This window comes from Lolium rigidum, chromosome 6 (assembly GCF_022539505.1).
Source record: "Lolium rigidum isolate FL_2022 chromosome 6, APGP_CSIRO_Lrig_0.1, whole genome shotgun sequence".
Lineage (NCBI taxonomy): Eukaryota > Viridiplantae > Streptophyta > Magnoliopsida > Poales > Poaceae > Lolium > Lolium rigidum.
In genome coordinates, this window is record NC_061513.1 from 41467775 (window position 1) to 41491161 (window position 23387).

Consider the following 23387-nt stretch of genomic DNA (forward strand, 5'->3'; position numbering starts at 1 on the left):
ATTTCGCCGCGCTCCCAGTACTCGCCGTATCACTACACCAACCCACCTCTAGGAGGAGCAGCAGCAGTAGCCGCAGGAGATGGCGAAAAGCGTAAAAGGAGCCGGGGATGCAGGGGAAGGGGAGTGGCTCAAGGTCGCCGAGCTGAAGGCCATGGCCGGAGCCCAGGACCCATATGCCAAGGTATACGTTCTTCTTTGATTCATTCTTCGTCTTCTTCCTTTTCCTCGTTGCTGTCGGTCTTCTTCCTATAGAGGATGATCTGTGACATGGACCACATGGTGGATCGATCTGTGCTTCATGACCATTTGCGTGCTCCCGTTTCATACAGACATCTTCTCCTAAGCTTTGGAGGTACCAGAACACAAACAACAGTGTACTAATATATGTATGTGTACCTAAGCTGAGTCAATTAATTCAAAAGAGGAGGGACTAATATGGCCGGCAACATGTCCCTTTAATTTGCGAGTAATACTAGTATATGTTTAGAGCTATTGTCGTTGTCACTATAATCATCAGTAGTTAAAATCTTTAGCAGTTTTGTATGGACAAATTAATTAAGCTAGGGATTTGCTGGTTCTCAGATTTCAGATGAGTTGCAATTCATGACTAGCACGAACTACGATGGAAATCAAATGGTGTAAAGCTTAACTGAGCACAAAGTTAGTTCTTGATTTGCATCGTGATTCATGCTAGTCATGAGTTGTAACTCATATGAAATTTGATGACATCATATGACTAAGAACAAAATTAGTTCTCAGTTGACTGAGATATAGTCACACCCATTAAGTTGCTAGCTGATGGGGAATCATCTTAACAAACTGATCGGTGACTGAATACACAACTCCATTAAAAGTGATGGGAATTGGGAACACGTGTGTCACGACTTCAACCCTAGTAGCTAGCAAACTCGTGACCACGTGAAGCATGGGCGACGACCAACTATTTTTCTCTCACTCACAATAATTAAGTAATTAAGCAAGATAACAACGGATCGAATGTGCTCGAATCACAAAGTCACATGACGAAGCTAGTACACGGCAGTTCAGCAATTTAGTTCCATTCAGTAACTTATCAATTAGCGGATCGAATATCATGGAATCACAAAGCCACATATGCATGGGTCGTGCAGGAGGTGGACAACCTGACGCTGAGGAGGTTCCTGCGGGCACGGGGGCAGGACGTGGGCAAGGCGTCAGCGATGCTCCTCAAGTCCGTCGCGTGGAGACGGGACGACGTGCCGGGCGGCGGTATCCCGGCGGAGCGGGTGCAGGCTGAGCTGTCGAACCAGATGGCCTCCATGTGTGGCGTCGACCGAGCCGGCCGCCCCGTTCTGCTCGTCTTGCCGGCCAAGCACTTATCGGCCAACCGCGACATGGCCGGCTTCAAGCGTACGTATGCACATCCCACCTTCACTCTCATGATCTTTTGTTAGCGAACTGGAATGGAATTCAAAGATATATATACAAGGATATATAGGCACTTGATATGGGTTTTTGCAGCCTAAAAAAAGAAAGCCCGAGAAAACCTACCCCTTCAAGTTTTGGTGAGCAGGAGACACCAAAGCAAGCCTCCAAGATTTTCTTGAGCGGTCATTTTCTAGATTTGCAGACATGGACCCTGGGGTCAGAATATATCACCAACCAGGACTATTATGATTAGCTAGAAAATTCTATTATTCTTAATTAATGAAATGCGACAAAGATTAGCTAGGAAATTCTATTATTCTTAATTAATGAGATGCCTGAAAGATTTTGCCTCCATGTCAAAAAAATAAAAAAACGATGCTCTGTCAACACTTACAAGTGGGCCAACCAAACAAATTCTATAGAGTGGTGATTAAGTTTAAGTGGTTGTGTGAAGAAGATCCTAAAGTTTCGGCTAAGTGATTTAGTCGTGCCCCATATTTACACGCTTTAAAGAAACAAACATGATCCGCATTTCAGAAAATATGGAGTTATCATTGATATTATTTTTCTTTCTGCAGGGTATATTATCTACTTGCTCGACAATATCTGTACCAGGTACTACATTACTACTAGCTACATGTTTGTTGATAAGTCTGAATCTTAGCAGAATTCAGTATAGCATTGGGATTTGATTTTGCAGGATCCCTCGAGGGCAGGAGAAGTTTCTATGCATCGTGGACCTGAAAGGGTGGGGGTACGCCAACTGCGATGTCAGGGCATACATCGCGGCCATTGAGATCATGCAGAACTACTACCCAGAGAGGCTGGGCAAGGCGCTCATGATCCACATCCCTTACCTGTTCATGAAAGCCTGGAAGATGGTGCAACCCTTCATCGACGCCAACACCAGAGAAAAGGTATGTACTTCCTCGCACCCTCGATCGTCCCTGGTTCTCAATCTCTCTTATATTGATCCTTTCTTCTCGATGGATTGGTCCAGTTCGTGTTCATCGACGACAAGAAACTAGGGGAGACTCTGCGGCGGGAGCTAGACGAGAGCCAGGTGCCGGAGGTGTACGGCGGGAAGCTGACACCAGTTCCCCTCAGTTAGGAGGAGCATGCTCGCACGGGAGGGATTCTCAAGAGGGATATCGATCGATCATCTTTGTTGTGGACCTTGTGGTTTAGTAGTGTAACAAATTAAAGACGGTTTAGGGCATGTACAACGCTTGGCGCTTACACAAGCGCTTAAATTTTTTCAGCTTAGACTGCTCATAGTGGGAGTAACATAGCTAGTAACATCACACATCTCAAGGCATTTTGGTGACATGGCATGCTAATAAATGAAGAAAGAGAGTGAGGTGGTAACTAGCTATGTTACCATAACATCACACCTCAAGGCAAAATGAGTCTACAACATGATAAATGATACAATGCATGACACCATATGTAAGTTAGTACCCACTATGAAGGTAGACATATGTTATTAGTCTAGGTTACTCCCCACTATGACCAGCCTTAGCGTCCGCCGTCTTGGAAACATCATTTACACTGATAATACAAGCGTCAGACGTTCTGCTTATGGATCGATGCTACAAAAATGACCGAGAACTGCCATGGAAGCTGACAAAATGCTTGAGATTTATTTCCTAGCACCCCTGTTAGCGTCGGGCGTAGTACATGTCCTTAGTCGTGAAGATGTAACTGCGGCAGACGCGCAGCTCGCTTGCACTGTCACTTGATTGCAGTGCTTTGGGGCTGCTCTGCTCCGTGTGTGTTGTCCGGCCGGTGCTAACGTGGAGCAGCCTCGGCGATAATGGAGATTCAGTTACAGTCTTGCAGATATATATGTGGCCAACGCTATGGTGTATCGGAGTACTATGAAAAGGGGGAACCGCGGTGCCCGATTTGCACGTTCAATTTGATTTCGGTGCGGGCAGGCGTGAACCCATTGAGCATTACAAATAGGGTAAAGAAGGTTTTTATAAAGTAAATAATTTAGTTTGGCCACAACTGCCTTCTTAGCTCAGTGGTAGAGCGCGTGGCTTTTAACCACGTGGTCGTGGGTTCGATCCCCACAGACGGCGTTTTGCACTTTCTCCTCTTATTTTTTTTTGTCAAAAAACATACGTATAAATATTAAACCATTTTCAGAATTTTCGGACCTCTCTAATTTGTTTATACACGAAATTTGGCGGCAACATGCCCCCCCCCCCCCCCCCACACAAATCTGTTTCAATTAAACGTCGAGAGCTTGAAAAGGTAAAAAATACATGATGTATAATTTTGAAGAGTGAAAACAAGAGTTTGTCTTGTTGCCTGTGTACAATGTATAGTCAATGCTAATTTTTCACAACAAGATGGTCTAAATACACCTAGATTGGACAAACTATCTTTACTCTAATAACGAAAATCAACCGGCAGAAGAAAGTGCCTACGATTGGACAAACTTTCTCCTCTCTTTTTTTTTTGTCAAAAAACATATAAATATTAAACCATTTTCAGAATTTTCGGGCCTCTCTAATTTGTTTATACACGAAATTTGGCGGCAACATGCCCCCCCCCCCCCCACACACACACACACAAATCTGTTTCAATTAAATGTCGAGAGCTTGAAAAGGTAGAAAAATACATGATGTATAATTTTGAAGAGTGAAAACAAGAGTTTGTCTTGTTGCCTGTGTACAATGTATACTCAATGCTAATTTTTCACAGCAAGATGGTCTAAATACACCTAGATTGGACAAACTATCTTTACTCTAATAACGAAAATCAACCGGCAGAAGAAAGTGCCTACGGTGGTGGAGCAGATGTGGAGGAGCTCGTCGGCCTCTTACCGGAGAAGGATCGCCGCCGCCACAAGAAAAAAAGGTGGGGAGGAATATAGTAAGTAGATGGCCGAAGAGATGAGTAGGAGTTGGGCAAAGAGGATCCCTTCAGAGGCGGCGGGAGTCGTCGTCGGTGGCCGGGAAGCAGCTGTCCGTGGCAGCGAGGTGGAGGGACGGAGGCGGATGGGATCAGGGGGAGGGAGGAGGGGACGAGGCAAGATTCCAGACAAATGACGGGTTCGGAACAGGAATCCACTTAACCCACCATGTCATTTCCGTCGAATTTTGAAATGAAATGAAGCTCTCATTCCACAACAGCCAAACAGGGTTGTGTTGGAATTGCTAAATGAATTCCAGATTCTGGAAGGAATGCTTGGATACCAAACGAGTTATTAGTATATTCTACAATTAAAGTTGATTTCGGTTGAAACCCATTAAAATGTGGATAAGTCACTTGTAGGGAGTTGGGGATTTGATGGAGATGGTGATGATGGCGACTCGCACGGCCTAGGGCCGGCACCCGCGGGGATGGTGGTGTTCCCCTTCTCCTACTCCCCCTCCTCTTCTCCCCTTCAATGGTGTGGTGGTGGTGACGAAGGACTATCGAGGCGGCACAGCGGCAGGGCTTCGCCGTGTGGAAATGTGAATGAGATTGGATCTTGTGGATGATCTTCCTCGTTTATATAGGCCTAGGAGGGGTCTTCAATGCTCCCACAATCGACTTTAGCACCTAAGAAAAGTCTAGGAACAAACTAAGAGAAAATCTGTGTTGAATTGCATCAGAGTTGGGCGTTCTCGCGGTCCAGAACGTGTGGTACAGGCGCGCGGTACGATTATCACAACCGTACTAGTGCTCGTTAAGTGTTCTGCCCTCTTCTGGTATTTTTGCCACCATTTTTCATACCAACTCCGATTTCGGTGTTCTTTAGCTCGCGATAGAAAAATTGAATTTTTGCACCTTTGAGATGGCTAAGTCTACTGCCTCCGCTTGGCTCCTTTCTTCTTGCTTTATCCATAAAGGTTCACAACACCTACACACACCAAGGACTACAAAAAGTGATAAAATCCCACTAAAACTACTAGTGTGCAAATCTCCCATGAAAATGAATCAATAGTTGTAATCATGTATTTAGGACATAGTCAAAGATAGATTGAGCATGTAACGAGATAAAAAAAAAGGACATGTTTATGTAGGGTCGAGCCGGTCAACATGTGATTCAAATCGAGTCCACCACATAGATGCCTTTACAATAGAAAAGACGAAGTATATTTGCCAACTTGTGTGTTTAAGTGAGCTCAATGACATCTATATGCTGCAAAGAGAATTGCGGTGATATTTTTTGAAAAATACAAACAATAATGGTTATTCTTAAATAGTTGAAAATTCTCAAACTAACCCCTTCTATGTCATACTCTTACTACTAGAGACCTACGCTAACATTCTTGGTTTCTTTGTGAGTTGCTTGCATGGATTTTAGAGTTTTTTCAACACTTAGAAACCTACTACCTTTATTTCTATTGCATGTTTTTACAGGTAATTATATGCGTCCATCACAGTTTAGGAAATTTATTTTCAATTATTGCGACGAGGAAATAGTCAGGGAGCACCTACTAGCTATGTGTGTTGTCTGGCTGGATTTCAGCAACAAAAGACGTAAAATACAGCTGGAATACACACACAAAATTCAATATCCACCTGTATAGCATGTTGGTACAAAACCAGTGCACAATGGTATAATTTATGTGTAACCGACATGTTTTTTCGTGCCACTCTATAGTACTCTAGAACTACATGTACACAACTTCTACTCTTTACGGCACCAAAGGGAGTGACAGAAGTATTGCACAATGGTATAATTTATGTGTAACCCACATGTTTTTTCGTGCCACACCATAATACTCCCATTGTATCGGTTCATAGGGCCTACACGTATCCCTAGATCATTATTTTAACTAACATAATATAAATTATACAACACAAAAGTTATATCATTAGAAAGTAGACTATCTAAATTTTCTAGCGATATGCATTTTATAATTTGTATATTGTATTACGTTGATCAAATTTAGGATCTAGGGATACACCCAGGTCCTATGAATCGGGACGAAGGGGGTACTCTGCATCGACACAGTCTACATACGATGTTTATACTTCTCAGTTTTACACAATAGAAAAGCTTTACACAGTTAAAAACCTATAATTAATTAGCAAATAGTTTTATACACACACATGAGTGACAACAACAAAAAAGAGAACCAAAACAAGGCGATAGAAAGAAAAAGAAAAAAGAAAAAAAAGTAGGGAAAAAGGGGGAAAAGGAAAGAGAAAAGAAGCGAGTGACTAAGGTTCTGGCACATGGATCGCTGATCTCCATGCAGTCCTATCAAGATCCAAAACTTTAGGTACATTCCAATCCCTCAGGTCTCTTTTTATCGCATCTGCCCACGTCAATTTTGGTCGTCCTCTACCCCTTCCAGTCTCCTTCATACTCTTTAGAGTTCCACTATTAACGGGAGCTTCTGGAGGCCTCCGCTGGATATGCCCGAACCACCTTAGTCGGTGTTGGACCAGCTTCTCATTGATCGGTGCCACCCTAGCCTATCACAAATTACCTCGTTCCTAATCCGGTCCTTTCTTTTATGGACGCACATCCAACGCACAATATGCATCTCTGCGACACTCATTTGTTGGATATGTTGTCTTTTAGTGGGCCAACATTCTGCCCATAAAGAATCGCCGGTCTGACAGCCGTCCTATAGAACTTACCTTTTAGCTTTTGTGGGACCTTATTGTCACATGGGATGCCAGATGCATGCCTCCACTTCATCCACCCTGCATTGATCTTGTGGCAAACATCCTCATCGATATCACCATTGCTTTGCAACATTGATCTTAAGTAACGGAAGGTGTCCCTCTTCGGCACTATCTTTCCTTCTAAACTGACATCTCCATCTTTGCCACCAACACCACTAAAGTCGCATCGCATGTACTCAGTCTTGGTCCTGCTAAGTCTAAACCTCTTTGACTCCAAAGTTTGCCTCCATAGCTCTAACTTCCTATTCACGCCGGCCCTAGTTTCATCTACTAGCACCACATCATCAGCAAAGAGCATACACCAAGGAATATCTCCTTGTATATCCTTGGTCACCTCATCCATCACCAAGGAAAACATGTATGGGCTCAAGGTTGACCCTTGATGTAGTCCTATCGTGATTGGGAAGGTATCGGTCTCACTATCACCTGCGCGAACACTTGTCACAACACGATTGTACATATCTCTAATGAGGGTAATGTACTTTGTTGGAACTTTGTGTTTCTCCAGCGCCCACCATATGACCGTCCTTGGTATCTTGTCATATGCCTTCTCCAAGTCGATGAAGACCATATGTAGGTCCTTCTTCTGCCCCTATACCTCTCCGTAAGTTGGCGAAGTAAGAAAATCGCCTCTGTAGTCGATCTCCCGGGCATAAAACCGAATTGGTTTTTAGTGACTTTCGTCATTCTCCTCAAGCGATGCTCGATGATTCTCTCCCAAAGTTTCATAGTATGGATCATAAGCTTAATCCCTCGGTAGTTAGTACAACTTTGGATATCTCCGTTATTCTTGAAGATAGGTACTAATATGGTTTTTCTCCACTCCTCGGGCATCTTGTTTGAACGAAAAATGTGGTTGAAAAGCATAGTTAGCCATACTATTGCCACGTCTATGAGGCTTCTCCATACCTCAGTTGGGATACCATCAGGGCCGAGGGCCTTTCATCCTTTTGACGGCCTCTTTAACCTCAAGCTCTTGGATCCTCCGCACAAAACGCCTACTGGTGTCGTCAAAGGAGTCATCCAGCTTGGGCATAGTACCCTCGTTCCCATCGTTGAATAACCCATCAAAGTACTCCCTCCATCTGTTTTTGATCTCTTCATCTTTACTAGAAGTCGACTAGCCTCGTCCTTGATACGTTTAACTTGATTGAGGTTCCTTGTCTTCCTCTCACGAATTTTTGCCATATTGTAAATATCCTTCTCGCCTTCCTCTGTACCTAGTCTGTCATATAGTTCCTCTTAGGCACGCCCCCTTGCTCCACTCACAACTCGCCTTGCCTTCTTCTTGGCCTCTTTGTACTTCACCATGTTGCTTGTGCTTCTATCGTGGTGGCAACTCTTGTAGCACTCCTTATTCTCCTTGATAGCCCTCTGGACATCCTCATTCCATCACCATGTTTCCTTAGCTTGTGGCTTTTTACCCTTGGTCACTCCAGGCACCTCCCTAGTTACCTTCCGAATGCACGTATCTATCTTCACCCACATGCTATTCGCATCTCCCTCTTCGTCCCATGGTCCTTCCGTGATCATCCTCTCCCTAAATGTTTGTTGTGCTTCTCCTTTGATCTTCCACCACTTTGTTATTGTGATGTTGATGCCTTTATCCCGCATCACACGAGCGTGAAAACGGAAGTCAGCTACTACAAGCTTATGTTGCGCCACAACACACTCCCCAATGATCACCTTGCAATCCAAACAAGCCGTCTTATCTCTTCTTCTAGTGAGGAAAAAGTCAATCTGGCTAGAGTGTCGGGCACTACTAAAGGTCACTAGGTGAGATTGCTGATGACCCACAAGTATAGGGGATCGCAACAGTCTTCGAGGGAGGTATTACCCAATTTATTGATTCGACACAAGGGGAGACAAAGAATACTTGTAAGCCTTAACAGCGGAGTTGTCAATTCAGCTGCACCTGGAAACGGACTTGCTCGCAAGAGTTTATCGATAGTAACAGTTTTATGGCGGTGGAAATAGCGAAATAACAACGGCAACGAAATAAAGACAGCGAGTAGTGATTATAGTAAATAGCAGGATTAAAATACCGTAGGCACGGGGACGGATTTAACGGGCGTTGCATGGATGAGAGAAACTCATGTAACAATCAAAGCATGGGCATTTGCGAGATAATAATAAAACGGTATCCAAGTACTAATCAATCAATAGGCATGTGTTCCATATATAGTCGTACGTGCTCGCAATGAGAAACTTGCACAACATCTTCTCGTCCTACCAGCCGGTGGCAGCCGGGCCTCTAGGGAAACTATCGGATATTAAGGTACTCCTTTTAATAGAGTACCGGAGCAAAGCATTAACACTCCGTGAACACATGTGATCCTCACATCACTACCATCCCCTCCGGTTGTCCCGATTTCGTCACTTCGGGGCCATTGGTTCCGGACAGACGACATGTGTATACAACTTGCGGGTAAGATCATAAACAACGAATATCTTCATGAATAAATAACATGTTCAGATCTGAGATCATGGCACTCGGGCCCTAGTGACAAGCATTAAGCATAACAAGTTGCAACAATATCATAAAAGTGACATCTACGGATACTAGGCACTATGCCCTAACAATCTTATGACTATTACATGACCAATCTCATCCAATCCCTACCATCCCCTTCAGCCTACAGCGGGGGAATTACTCACACATGGATGGGGGAAACATTGCTTGGTTGATGGAGAGGCGTTGGCGGTGATGGCGGTGAAGATCTCCTCCAATTCCCCGTCCGGCGAGTGCCGAACGGAGACTTCGGCTCCCGCGACGGAGTTTCGCGATGTGGCGGCTCTCTGGAGGGTTTCTGGCGATGTCGACTTCTCCTCGTGCGTTTTTAGGTCGAACCCGATAAATAGTCCAAAGGGGGGCGTCGGAGGCCGGCCGAGGGGGCCACACCATAGGGCCGCGCGGGCCCCCCCTGGGCCGCGCCGCCATATGGTGTGGGGCCCTCGGGCCTCCACCTCCTTCGCCCTTCCGGCTCCGTCAATATTTTGGTAAAATAGGGCCATCCGAAGAAATTCGAGGATTTTCCCGAAAGTTGGATTTCGCACAAAAACGAGACACCGGAGCGGCTTCTGCTGAAAACAGCGTTAGTCCGTGTTAGTTGTATCCAAAATACACAAATTAGAGGCAAAACAATAGCAAAAGTGTTCGGGAAAGTAGATACGTTTTGGACGTATCAATTGCCTCTTCCTAAAGAAGGTGTTAACGACTAACAGGTCATATAGGCAACCGCAAAGTCTAGGATGACTTTACCCTCCTGGTTTCTGTCACCATACCCGAAGCCTCCATGCACACCCTCAAACCCTATGTTAGTTGTGCCCACATGGCCATTGAGATCTCCTCCGATAAAGAGCTTCTCGTTTGGCGGTACACTTCTGACCACATCCTCCAAGTCCTCTCAAAATTGTCGTTCGGCGCTTATGTCGAGCCCAACTTGTGGGGCATAAGCACTCACCACGTCCAGGACAAGATTCCCAACAACTAGCTTGACTAGGATGATCCTATCACCCTTTCTCCGAACGTCCACTATTCCATCCTTGAGACTCTTATCTATGAGGACACCTACGCCGTTCCTAGTACCAGCTGAACCTAAATACCAAAGCTTGAAGCCGGTATTCTCGACTTCCCTCGCCTTCTGACCCACCCATCTAGTCTCCTTAACACAAAGGATATTTATACGCCTCCTGATGGCAGCATCCAATAACTCTCGTAGCTTCCCGGTCAAGTATCCTACATTCCAACTACCCACCCGCAACCTATTTTCCTCGGCTAGCTTCCTTGCCCTTCGCATCCGTCGAGAGAGATGTAAAGACCCTTGCTCACTTAACACTACATCCGGGCGAAGATGTAACGCGCCACTATGGTGGTGGCGGCCCGTCCCTTGCTCATTTAACACCATATCCGGGTTTCGATATGGCGCGCCACTAAGGCGGTGGCGGTCCAGCCCTTGCTCATTTAACACCACACCCGGGTTCCGATATGGCGCGTCGCTGAGAGGCTTACGCCCCAACGAAAATCTATTGGGTTTCAAGCATATACACATGTACACATAAGACCAATATTAATTTTCTTAACACCCAACAACATATGCGCTTGCACATAAAAGATGCAACACACACGAAAAAACCCCCTCCAATTACCCAACAATGCACAACCTATATTCCGGAGTGTTCGTACAATGAATGATTTTGGAGCATCTCACAATAATAGTAAGTACCATCTATCTGTAACCACACATTTTTTGGGCTACTCTCCAACTTTAAAATCTAGAACAATGTGAATGTGAATGGAACTTTTATTTTTTGCCACACCATTATTACGCAAAACTTTCTGCACTCTTTCAGTACTCTTTGATTTAGTTTTCTGCATGTCACCCGACCTGTGCTAAACATGCTTTTCTGTTTTACATATGTACACATAAGACCAATATTTTAATTATCTGACCACCCAACAATGCATGCCGTTGCACTTAGAAGATGCAACACACACACGAAAAAAACAAAAACCTCAAATCACCTAGCAAAGCATGCAACAACCTATATTGCAGTTAATGCTTTTGGACCACCTGACAAATAGCAGTACGTGTCACCGGCACATTTTTCGGGCTACGCTCCAACTTTACTATCTAGAACAACGTGCATGGAATTTTTATCTTTTTGCAGCACCATCATTATTCAAAACTTTCTGCACTCTTTCACCCCTCTTTGATTTAGTTTTCCGCATCGTCACGGCCTACGAAAAACATGCTTCTCAGTTCCACACCACGAAATATTTCAAGATGGGCGAGCTTTGCACGTTTCCCTTGTAATAACAAACAAATCATATAGTATTAACATCTGTAGAGACCACCATTTTCAAATTTCAAATTTCAAACCACCCAAGCAGGAGCAAAAATGGAAGCCTGAGATCACACAGCGGAGCTACGGCCTATGGCCGCAGGAGGCACGAAGAAGGAAAGGGAGGATTCAGATTGGCCCGTTGGGTTTCCTGCCGCAACTGGCGCGCTGATTTGACTCCCCCATCGGACGGCCACGCGGATCGACTCGCGAATTCCCAGCCGTTGGATCCGTGCTCGCCGCGCACCTGCCCAAAAATTCAAACCCGCGCCGTGCGGGGACGCGACGCGCACGCCCGCTCTGAATGGTGGCAGCGTCGTGTAAATAGCGCGTGTTCACCGGGGGCACTGCGGTAAATTCGCACCGCCAAAAGTTGAAGCGGCAGCTGGCCTGACCCTTTGCTATATTGCTCTGCTCCGCGTCTCCAATCCTTTTGCCCTTCCCCTCCCTCCTCTGCTCCTGCCGGCGCTTCCTCTCCGCCTTGCCCTTCGCTCTCCCGCATCCGCCGTCGGTGAGCTCTTCTCGCTCCGCCCCGTTTATCCGTCTCGTGTTCGCCTGTGGATGTGGCTTGGGTGCGGGGTTTGGTGCTTTTGTTCTGTTTTGGTCATCTGACGGTACTTTTTGGGGGTTTTTGGGCGTGATTTTCCGGGTGGATTTTCTGCCGATTATCCGTTCAGGCAGTCATTGCTGCGTCCATGGTGTGGAAATTCGAAGGTTTCCTTCGATATTGTGGGGTTTCCGCCCCCTTGTTCTACCTGTCGAGGGTTTTGTTAGGGTTTTTGCACGAGATTTTCTGCTCCATTTCTAGCAGATTGCGCTGTATATTTATTTCCTCATCTGAAATTTCTGCTGGTAGACGAGACCAGAGTTGCTGATTATACTATCTATTTTTTGTGTGCCTGCAGTGCTTGTCGCCCTCCCGCTGATGGAGGCGATGGATTCGGTAGCCGTGATGGAGGTCGCGGCGGTGCCGGACCCGGTCTTCGTCGGCGCCGCACCCCTGACCCCTCCGCCAGAGGCGTCCGTGCTGCGCCGCAGCGCGCGGTGCCTCAACAGGCCGCGCGCCCCCATCTACACGGAGAAGGAGGAGCCCAAGCAGTCCACCGGCCGCCGGGGCCGCCCGAAGAAGAAGAGGGACGCCGAGAACCACGACCCCGCGGCGGAGGCGCAGGCCCCAGCGAAGGTGGCCAGGAAGACCCCCAAGGCTGAGCCGAAGGAAAAGAAGCCGATGCCCGTGGTTGAGCCGATATCTGCGGCTGATTTCGCTGGGGCTGCCGCGGAGGAAGATGCGTTGGGCAAGGGGAAGAGTGCTAAGCTGCGGGTCAAGGAGACCCTGCGGGCCTTCAACAGCCACTACCTGCATCTTGTCCAGGTTGGCCTCGTGTGCCTGAACTTCTGTGTCCTTGTCAGTTTACTGTATCTTGTTTTGTCTGACTGCTGAGTGTTTCTGTGCTTATCTGGGTGCAGGAAGAGCAGAAGAGAGCTCAGGCTGTGATACAGGAGATTGAAGCTAGCAAAAATAAGGTTTGTTTAAGTGCACTTCTAAATCTATCTCGATTTGTGTGATGTTGCACTTCTGTTGGTGCTGTAACTCCTGTTCATACCCCAAAATTGTAACTTCTCTGTCCTTGTAAATGTAGAAGGCTGGCAAGAAAGGTGGTGAAGATGAAATCAAAGAGAAACGCCCATCAAAGCGACCTGACTTGAAAGCAATTACAAGGGTACCAAGTTTTCCCCTGCTTTCATTTTTCATCAGTGTTGTTTGGACCCTCCTGAGTTCTGTATTTTGGCTGAACTTGTCATAATTATCGAAATCGTAGATGCAAGAAAACAACTCTGTTCTTTACACGGAGAAGGTGATTGGACAGATTCCAGGTGAGTACCATCCTTTCCTCCCAGTCTTGTTTTTCTTTTGTAATTTGAGTTTTTGGGAAAGATGATTCGTTAAAAAATCCACCATATTGTGGATGTACAACACAATGTTTTGTCCTTCACAGGGATCGACGTTGGGGATCAATTCTACTCTCGCGCGGAGATGGTTGTTTTGGGCGTTCACAGCCACTGGCTGAATGGCATTGATTATATGGGGATGAAATACAAAGAAATGGTAACACTCCTGTGAACATTTCAATGCCAATTGTCACATATCTTTACTCTTATATACATTTCCATACAAATGGTAACAGCTATGCACACCCTTCTGAGATTACCTATTACCATACATTTTATGTAGTTAGACTTATGTATCCTTAAGTTTTAATTAATTGTTTAGACCATTTGCCATATAAACTATCTTAATTGTGACTCTTGTTGATGTATAGAGTACACAGCAGTCAGCAGCTGACTCTAAATTGATTACCACAATTACCATACATTTTATGTAGTTAGACGTATGTATCCTTAAGTTTTGATTAATTGTTTAGACCATTTGCCATATAAACTATCTTAAGTGTGACTCTAGTTGATGTATAGAGTACACCACAGTCAGCAGCTGACTCTAAATTGATTACCACAATTACCATACATTTTATGTAGTTAGACGTATGTATCCTTAAGTTTTGATTAATTGTTTAGACCATTTGCCATATAAACTATCTTAAGTGTGACTCTAGTTGATGTATAGAGTACACCACAGTCAGCAGCTGACTCTAACTTGGTACATCCCTTGCTTCTAAAAGGATCAACATTTATTTTTCTTTTGTCACAGCTTGATTACTAACACATGTGACATTTACACAGAAGGGGTATGCAAACTTCAGTTTCCCTCTGGCAACTTGCATTGTCATGTCAGGGATATACGAGGATGATTTGGACAAGGCCGATGAGATCATCTATACCGGACAAGGTGGAAACGATTTACTTGGCAACCATCGCCAGATTGGTTCTCAAAAATTGGCTCGTGGGAATTTGGCCTTGAAGGCAAGTTATACTGGTTCTTGTTTATTACTTGTCCTTGGAATAATTTTTGATATTTGTCATGGTCAGTCATTGCAGATTAGTTCTTCATTTTGTTTATCAGTTATAATTTAGTCCATCTTCTAAGCTGAAATCTTCTAATATGCACAATTTTGGTTGCTGTACATTCTTGAAATCTTCTAATATGTATAGTTGCTGTACATTTTTAGAACTGTTTATTTCACTTGAATCATGCCTAATTTATTTAAGCGGCATAATGAAGATCTATTGTACATTGTTCATTTGATCATTTTCTGTCATGTTACAGAATAGCAAGGATAATGGCAATCCAGTACGAGTTATTCGAGGTCATGTGGCAAAGAATAGCTACACTGGAAAAGTCTACACCTACGATGGCCTATACAAGGTTTCGTCCTTCACTTAATCTGCTTACTTTATACCCCCCCTCTCCTTCCCCTGTGTTTACGTCAATTTGAGTATAGATATAGGTATTCCTACAGTATGTATCTTTGGCTGTAACTAGTTGTATTTACATGTTGGTACAAAAAGTATGTATAGTTATAATATTTTAGTAATTGACTCAAATTTATAAAAGATTAACTGCAATATTTCTAAGAAATCATGTATTTATGAATGAAGGTGGTATCATTTAAATGAACTAGCGTTGTTTCATTATCTGCATTACTGCACTAGTTATTATTGATGAATGTTGGGTTCATTCTATTTGCCACTTGGCCCTGTATCACAAGCAGGATAACAAATTCATAGAAGAGCCAAATCCTTATCCAGAAATATACTCGCTCCGTCTAAAAGTGTCTCAACTTTTTCTACACACTAAAAACATCTCTAGATACATCCATATATAGATAAAACTGAAACACTTATTTTAGGATGGAGGTAGTAGTCGTTTATGATGGTTTTGCCAGTCTCCTGCTATGTTCTGTACTTTTGTTGTCTTCTCTTTGGCTAATTTTTTCGTTTGTTATTGATGAATATAGTTAACCCCTCTGTTTTCATTCTTTAGGTTGTAGAAGACTGGGTGCAGAATGGAGTACAGGGGCACGTTGTATTCAAATATAAATTGAAGAGGCTTGAGGGCCAGCCATCTTTGACTACATCTGAGGTACTAGCGCTACAGAGTTTCTTTTATCCCATTTACCTTCACTACTGTTGCAGTATTTCATGTTAATTGTTTGAATTTGAAAACCTGGGGAATTTTACTATGTGCTTAAACAGTCTACCTTTTAGCTATGTGTTTACACGTTTTAATTGTTAGTTCAATTAGTGCCTTCTCCTCTAAAGATTGGCTAATGATTTTAAGTGTATAAGTAGGTGACCCCTGCTACCTTGTGCCCACACCATGCTGGTTGAAAACTGGCTTAACTGACCAGTTATTCAAGTAACAGATGTAGTTACTGTACAAGGCATTTGCCCGAACCTTTTTAGTGCACAGTTCACTATATTGTCAACGAATATTTTCTTGTTGCTGTCAAATCCGTTGTCTGTGTAGAACTTTTCATGTTTGTTCAATTTCATAACTGAAGATTATTCATAGCCATTTTGCAACTCTATCCTTGCTGATTTACAAATTTCTTTATGAACTGATGGCATCAACACCATTATGCTACCCATAAGGAGGCTACAAGTTGGGCATACTATACTCAAGCACACAGCTACTGTATAGATGTTTGTAATGGAATAAACCTACTTAAAAGCTGATTGCTGTTCTGCTGGATATTTGACATATTTTTGGTTGTACTTTGTCCTTTGGGTTATTGCTTCCTCATATATCATTTTTTTTTCTACAGGTGCGATTCACCCGAGCAGAAGCTCCCAGAAATATTTCTGAATTACCTGGGTATGTGATCCAAGTTCCAAGTTCATAACCTTCCTATTTCTCCTTTCATGATTTTAATATGTTCAATATGTGGTTCTTGTGTTCCAAAATTGAGGAGCCTCATGACTGCTGAACTATTAGTGTTTGTTCCACCATCCTGCTAGTTCTACATATCCTGATAGAAATAGTGTGTGCATTTTCCAAATAACAGTAATCACGAGCTGCCTGTTATTTGATAGGTTGGTTTGTGATGACATCTCTGGAGGGCAGGAAAACATTCCAATTCCTGCTACTAATTTGGTTGATGATCCACCTGTTCCTCCACCTGGTATGTTACTAATACATTATTTTGGTTCTTTGGTTATTTTAAGTTTCAGTATACTGCCTATACTCCTCTGTGGGTAGGACCAAATATTTTTCTCTTGGTATTTCTAGCATATTTGTTACCAGCAGCTGTAAACAGTCATCATCAGTTTCTATTATTATATACTCCCACCGATCCATGTTACTTTTGCCACTAAAAGGAATGTATCTAGATACAATTTTAGCGTCAAGTAATATGAATCGGAGGGATTAATTGATTAGTTATGTCAGGTCTGTTTGCCTAGTTTGCTTCTATCAGTACCATGTTCCAATTTTCTTTGTAGTCTACTTTATAGTGGCTAAATTGTTCTCTGTTTACAACTGTTGCTATAGGTTTTGCATACATCAAATCTCTAAAAATTTCGAAGGGCATCAAGATTCCATCAGATTGTGCTGGCTGTGATTGTGAAGGAGATTGTGCCAGCAACAAAAATTGCTCATGTGCTAAACTCAACGGCTCAGATCTACCTTATGTGTCATTCAAGGATGTTGGCAGGTAAAGAGTAACGTCCAAATTCCTTCTTTAAGCATGAACATTTTGTTGCACTGTGAGCTAATGATCCTTCTTTAGGTTGGTGGAGCCAAAAGCAGTTGTATTTGAGTGTGGTCCGAACTGCAGCTGCAACCGTAACTGTGTAAATAGAACATCTCAACAAGGTCTGCAGCATCGTCTAGAGGTTGGATTTTTCTCTTATATCTTTTAATGTTCCCTGTTTTTTTTTTTTTTTTACTTTTCTACTTTATAAGGAATGTTTGTATGTGCAACTGTGTGCGCAAAGCTGCTAATGATGCACTATCATAGATATAAGTGTAGCTGATATTGTTGGCTTTAGTTGTGGTCTTGTACTTTGATTTTGTGCTAGTAAAATACAATGGCTACAGGACATTTAAGTAACTAGTAAGGTGCCTTTACTATGTGTTGCATTTCCTCTATGTTCAAGTATTTGCTTAACAGACTAAATTTATATGTGTAGGTATTTAAGACAGCTTCCAAAGGATGGGGAGTTCGGACATGGGACACGATCCTCCCTGGAGCCCCTATTTGTGAATATGTTGGCGTGCTCAGGAAGACAGAAGATGTTGAAAGCTTGCTACATAATAACTACATATTTGACATCGACTGTCTTCAAACTATGAAAGGTTTAGATGGACGAGAGGTACTAACTTGTTTCACTCTTTAATTTTTCATGTGTCTGCTTGTTTATGAGTACTTCCATTTATTTGTGATCTAACTGTCTCGTTTCCACTCTTCTGCAGAAAAGGGCTGGGTCTGACATGCAACTGCCCTCTCTCCATGCTGAGAACGATACCGAGGCACCACCTGCACCAGAATACTGCATTGATGCTGGCTCTATTGGAAATGTTGCAAGGTTCATAAATCACAGCTGCAACCCTAACCTATTTGTCCAGTGTGTCTTAATCTCTCACAAAGATGTGAAGCTGGCAAAGGTGATGCTTTTTGCTGCCGACACTATACTTCCACTTCAGGTGAGTTATTTCTATTGCATCTCCTAAATTTCTGCAGTCAGAACTCTAGTTTTTTCAGGGGTCTAACTGTTACGTGCTTTGCAGGAGCTCTGCTACGACTATGGCTATGTCCTGAACAGCGTTGTTTCTGCAACTGGAGATATCATTGAGCTGCCATGCTACTGCGGTGCCCCAGATTGCAGGAAGAGGCTCTACTAGCGGAGCTCCTTTATGGGTTTGGAGGAAACATAATTATAAGTAGTATTAGGGTATGAATGCTGCCATGCTTGATGTGTATAAGACAATCTAGACATCATATGATTATTGGCAAATGAAGAGCATTCTCATTTTGGGTAGTGCAGATGACATGCTGGAACATCATAGCATGATATTTTGTGAACATGATCCATCCATATAAAAGATGGAAGATATAACCAAGACTTAGATAGGTTTCATGCTGGGCATGATATTTTGTGAACAATTGATCTATATAAGTTATGGAAGATTTAACCATTGGAATTGTTTAGCCTATACATGTTCTGGATCCTGCTTTTGAAATATCTCTTTTCATGTACCTGCATTTTTTCTTCTGAAATCTGAACTTTAAACATGTACCTTAAGTTTGTATGCTGTATGTGTCGTCCCTAGATAGGCATTCAAGGACAGAAAAATTTGCCTGGGATGTGAAGATATACGTTGTACTGTATCCTGCCACGTGCCATCCATTTAGTAGTATGGCATATCAATTCATAGATCACGGCTATATATAGGCATTAATTTGTGCCATCTCTTGGATATATTTGCATGCTTGAGATTGCTGTAGTTGCTTTACAAGGTTTACTTCTTGCTGATTCTGGCTTGGTGCCAGCAGCTGTAGCCATGACACTGGTTTTATTAACTTCTTGGATAAAGTGCAATGGGATGACATTAGCTGTGCAGTGGTTAAGTTCTTGCCAATTTCTGCTCGTTCCAAATAAGCAATCTTTGATGTGCCGATCTTAATTGCCAAGATACCAGAGGATAAATCCCATCCGGGTGAGTCCTGGATGCGCGTCCATCAATCCATCACGGTAAGCAAAGATGTCTGGCAACGGCGACTCACCGGCGGCTGCTGCCACCACGCCGAGGTCTCGTCTGCCGCGGTGGACACGGCACGAGACGATGGTGCTGATCCAGGCGAAGCACGCAACCGAGCGGCGGGCGGCGCAGCCGGTGCGGCTCAAGTGGGCTGTGGTGTCGGCCTACTGCCGGCGGCACGGCGTGGAGCGTGGGCCCATGCAGTGCCGCAAGCGCTGGGGCAACCTCTCCTGGGACCTCAAGAAGATCGTCGCATGGGAGAAGAACCTCGCCGCCGGCGCCGCCGCAGAGACGGCGGCTGCGCCGCTCGGCCCGTCGTTCTGGGACATGCGAGGTGAGGAGCGGCGCGGGAGGCAGCTGCCGTCCTCGTTCGACCGGGAGGTCTACGACGCCATCGTCGGCGGCGCTAACACCAAGCTGCTGTCGTCGCCAGACTCCGTCGAGGAAATGGACCTCGCCGAGGGCGGTGACGACGCGGACGAGCATCCTACGCCGCCACCGCAGCCGATCATGGCCGTGCCCATCTCAGGTCAGCACTCAGAACCTCTACATTCGTACGCACGCACGTTCTTGCCAGTTGCCACGTCCGTACCGCAGTCTTAACTCATACATCACACGTTTTCGCCGTTGTGTGTGCACGCAGTGAGGATGTACGAGCCAGTGCCACCAGCCTCCTCCCAATCTCAACAAGAATGCTCTGATCCAGGTACCAGATGAACCCCAAATTTTCACATTTCATACATCAAATCGGTGCAATGTTTATCGATCCGCTGAAAAAGAAATGGGAGAACATGCAAACATTACCATCTGTTTGGGCTTTCAGCGACGGAGAGCGCCAAGAAACCGGCGTCGGAGAAGAACTCGACGTCGCAGCAGGACAGCGAGGCGACGTTCGGCGCAGGAGTCGGCGCTGCCGATGGCACGGCCACGGCGACGGGGGCGACGACGAGCTTGGGGAGGCTGGTGGCGGAAGCGCTGGAGAGGGGGAACCGTGTGCTGGCGGAGCAGCTCGAGGCGCAGAGGGCGAGCTGGGACGAGGACAGGGAGCACCGCAGGGCGCTCCTCGGCGCCGTCAACAAGCTCGCCGATGCTGTCGCCAGGATCGCCGACAAGCTCTGAGGGACGCATAAATCAAACCTGATGCGTTAATTACGTCATCGTCGTCAAATTCTGAAGAAGGATCGCAAAGAAGTAGTTCAGGTGCATTCGGAAATTCAGAATACTTGCCAGATTTTCCCTTTGATATTGAAAATTTTCGCCTGTCAGATTATATACTGGTAGTACTTGTTAATGAAATGGTGAACTGGGTTCAGTGAGTTAAGCGTGATGAGTGATGATGGAATAATACTGGTTCGCGAACTCTTTTAGCATTCCTGAAGTTTGCTATTAATGCCAATAGTGTTGGAGGAACTCGATTAAGGGAAACATAGTTTTCCAGATCATCTTTAAACCTCCATGGCACTTGTCGAAGAACTGATGCACTTGTTGCACCCGATCCTGGAACTTTGCAATAGTGGCAGCCTTCGACTTGTCTGTCCAGAAAACCTCATTCAATTGTGATAGATTGGTCAAAGCATCAACACGTTCATGCAATCGCTTGTTTTCTTCAGATAAATTTAGAGCTATGACTGACAAACGCAATGTTGCAACAAGATCAGGAGCATTATCACAGCAATCGAAGGAATCAAAGGACTACCAAGCACTTCCGTAGCTTTTTTGCATCTCGCTTAGTGCATATCATTCTGCATCAATGGCTAGTTCGCCTTTCTTCTTTATAATAGCAGCCATGGCATGGATACCACGGATATCTCTCTCCATCTGAAGAATTCAGGTCTTCATACGCTGAAGCCGATCATTTTCAGAGTTATCAGCCGAAGAACCTTCGACAAAGGAAGGTACATGAGTCACCTGCAAAAAGTACACCATCGAATATGTCAAAGTATACACACGATGTCAATTTGTTTCACTCCCATCGAGAGCGCGCATTCAGAAGAAGGAAACATCACAATTCGAAAGGGAAAACTGGCAACATTGCCAGCTTTGAATTCATTACGAATGAAGGCCTTAGAAAAGGCATTGTTTGGAGCAAACGACAAATTACAACTCGATAAAAGAAAAATTCAAGGAGCTTGAGTCTGTGTCGACATGCTTGGGGCAGCTCCTCCGGCAGCTGGTTTGTTAGCCGATACCAATTCAAGAAGCCGCAGTGCGCATTTGCACGCTGATACTTTGAAAAGGCTAAGGTCGATAGTCTGCCCATCTTGATCCTTCTGCAGCTCTTTCGTCAGCAGCTTCATCTCGGCTTTGATGCTATGCCCCTTCAGAAGCTGGAAAGCAAGGAGAGCGCCGTAGGTACGTGAGGTACGTTTGAATACCTCGATGGTGCCTTCGGTATTGATAGAGAAAGTGTCCGTCAGCTGCCCCAGTGTCTTCTACTGATCCGCTTTTGGGAAGATCACGGCATGAAGTCTCGACATGATCGCCTTGTTCCTATGGAGAAGAGCTCGAACGAGGTCACCGTACTCGATTGCCAAAGAGATAGCTTCGGCGGAAGTATCATCCGGGAGCTTGCCTGTGGAATTAGAAGGAATATCAGCAGCTTCTGCAGAAAGTAAGAGCAGAAGTTGAAAGCCAATGAAACTAAGTAAAAGGAATTCAAATACAAAACAGTAACATTACCCAGCAAGGCCACAATCGATTTATGCAGAAGATCCTCCCTCTCCTTCCTTCGAGCCTGGGCTTCGTCCTTCTCCCTCTCCTCCTCCTTTAGCTTCTTCTTTAGCTAATCAAGCTCTTTTTTCAAAGAGTCCGCATTCTGACGGGCAGTGGCAGCCATTTTAAATGCTTGATCAAGCTTCGAAGTCGTCGACAACACATCCTCTTCGAGCTTTATCGGCTTGGAGTGAAGAGAATTGGGAGGTGAAGTCCTTCAAGATGGTTATGGCAGTTTGAGTGCCCTACATAAAAAAGAGAGAAGACAAGGTCAAGCAGTATTACGTCAACATTTTAAAAGCAAACATCTTTTGAGTCCACACTCGATTGCAAGCAGTCGAATGTAGACTCGGGGGCTGGAAGAGAGGAAACCATTATCAAGAAAAGCGAAGATTGTAATACTTATGGGTTCCCCGCATGGAGAAGGGGAAATGGCGACTGCCGAAGGAACTTATTTTCCCTTCGAGAGGCAAAAAGCAGTCGAAGGTTGGCCTGCTGCGGCTGTTGGTGGAACTGAAGCTTCGGATGCTGCGGGAGCCGGTCTGCTGGGGCTAGCCTTCGTCTTCTTCGAAGTAGGCTCTATAAAGCCCTCATCACTACAAACATACGAATCGACAAAATAAAAAGAAGAAAAATACGAACTGACTTTGAGAGGAGCAGAAGAAACTTACAAATCAAGAAGCAAGTCATCCTCATCGGCAAAGCCGCCAGAGGGCCTCTTTGGCGGCTGGGCGCTGGATTTCTCCGGAACTGCATGAACAAAGGGAGCACGACCAGCATCATTGTCATGATTCGACTCTGCTATATCGGTTAGTTCTTCACCAAGGATTCTATGATCTGCAGAAGAAGCTTCGGGGTTGGCAGAATCATTATCCTCTCCTTCGGGAGGTTCACTGTCTTCAGCTGCATTTGTGCAAGATTCTACATTGGCGGTAGAATCACCCTCTTCAGGATTTACTTCGTCTCCAGATGCAACTGGAAAATATTCGGCGGTTGAAGGAATCTGCCAGAGCAAACAAAAATTCAATAAGATAAAGCAAGATATATCGAATGCAAACATCAGCATGAGCAGGGAAGGGAATAAAAGGATTACCTCAGATGGTTGGTGATGAGGACATCC

At 44.6% G+C, this 23387-nt stretch overlaps 3 protein-coding genes and 1 non-coding gene across 5 annotated transcripts; all 4 read left to right on the forward strand.

Moving 5' to 3' along the window:
- The first annotated feature begins 79 nt into the window (after positions 1-79).
- On the forward strand, positions 80-2518 carry LOC124662516 (phosphatidylinositol transfer protein 3-like). Its single transcript, XM_047200343.1, has 5 exons — positions 80-181; positions 1131-1389; positions 1986-2022; positions 2108-2324; positions 2408-2518. The coding sequence occupies exons 1-5, from the start codon at positions 80-82 to the stop codon at positions 2516-2518; spliced, it is 726 nt and encodes a 241-aa protein (XP_047056299.1).
- Positions 2519-3422: 904 nt separating this feature from the next.
- On the forward strand, positions 3423-3494 carry TRNAK-UUU. Its single transcript has one exon. It is a non-coding gene; the product is annotated as a tRNA-Lys (tRNA).
- A 9326-nt stretch (positions 3495-12820) lies between these two features.
- LOC124661863 (histone-lysine N-methyltransferase, H3 lysine-9 specific SUVH4-like) lies at positions 12821-18981 on the forward strand. 2 transcript variants are annotated; one of them, XM_047199753.1, is made up of 15 exons: positions 12821-13267; positions 13363-13419; positions 13536-13616; positions 13716-13770; positions 13893-14002; positions 14635-14814; positions 15119-15217; positions 15836-15934; positions 16620-16669; positions 16888-16976; positions 17345-17507; positions 17583-17688; positions 17986-18168; positions 18269-18499; positions 18584-18981. In XM_047199753.1, exons 1-15 carry the CDS (start codon positions 12821-12823, stop codon positions 18695-18697), a joined length of 2064 nt encoding a protein of 687 aa, XP_047055709.1. In that variant the 3' UTR covers positions 18698-18981. The 2 variants fall into 2 exon arrangements, with proteins under 2 accessions (XP_047055709.1, XP_047055710.1); XM_047199754.1 differs by having other exon boundaries at positions 13539-13616.
- Positions 18982-19558: 577 nt separating this feature from the next.
- On the forward strand, positions 19559-20674 carry LOC124662517 (trihelix transcription factor ASR3-like). The gene is made up of 3 exons (XM_047200347.1): positions 19559-20084; positions 20199-20261; positions 20379-20674. Exons 1-3 carry the CDS (start codon positions 19559-19561, stop codon positions 20672-20674), a joined length of 885 nt encoding a protein of 294 aa, XP_047056303.1.
- Positions 20675-23387: the final 2713 nt, after the last annotated feature.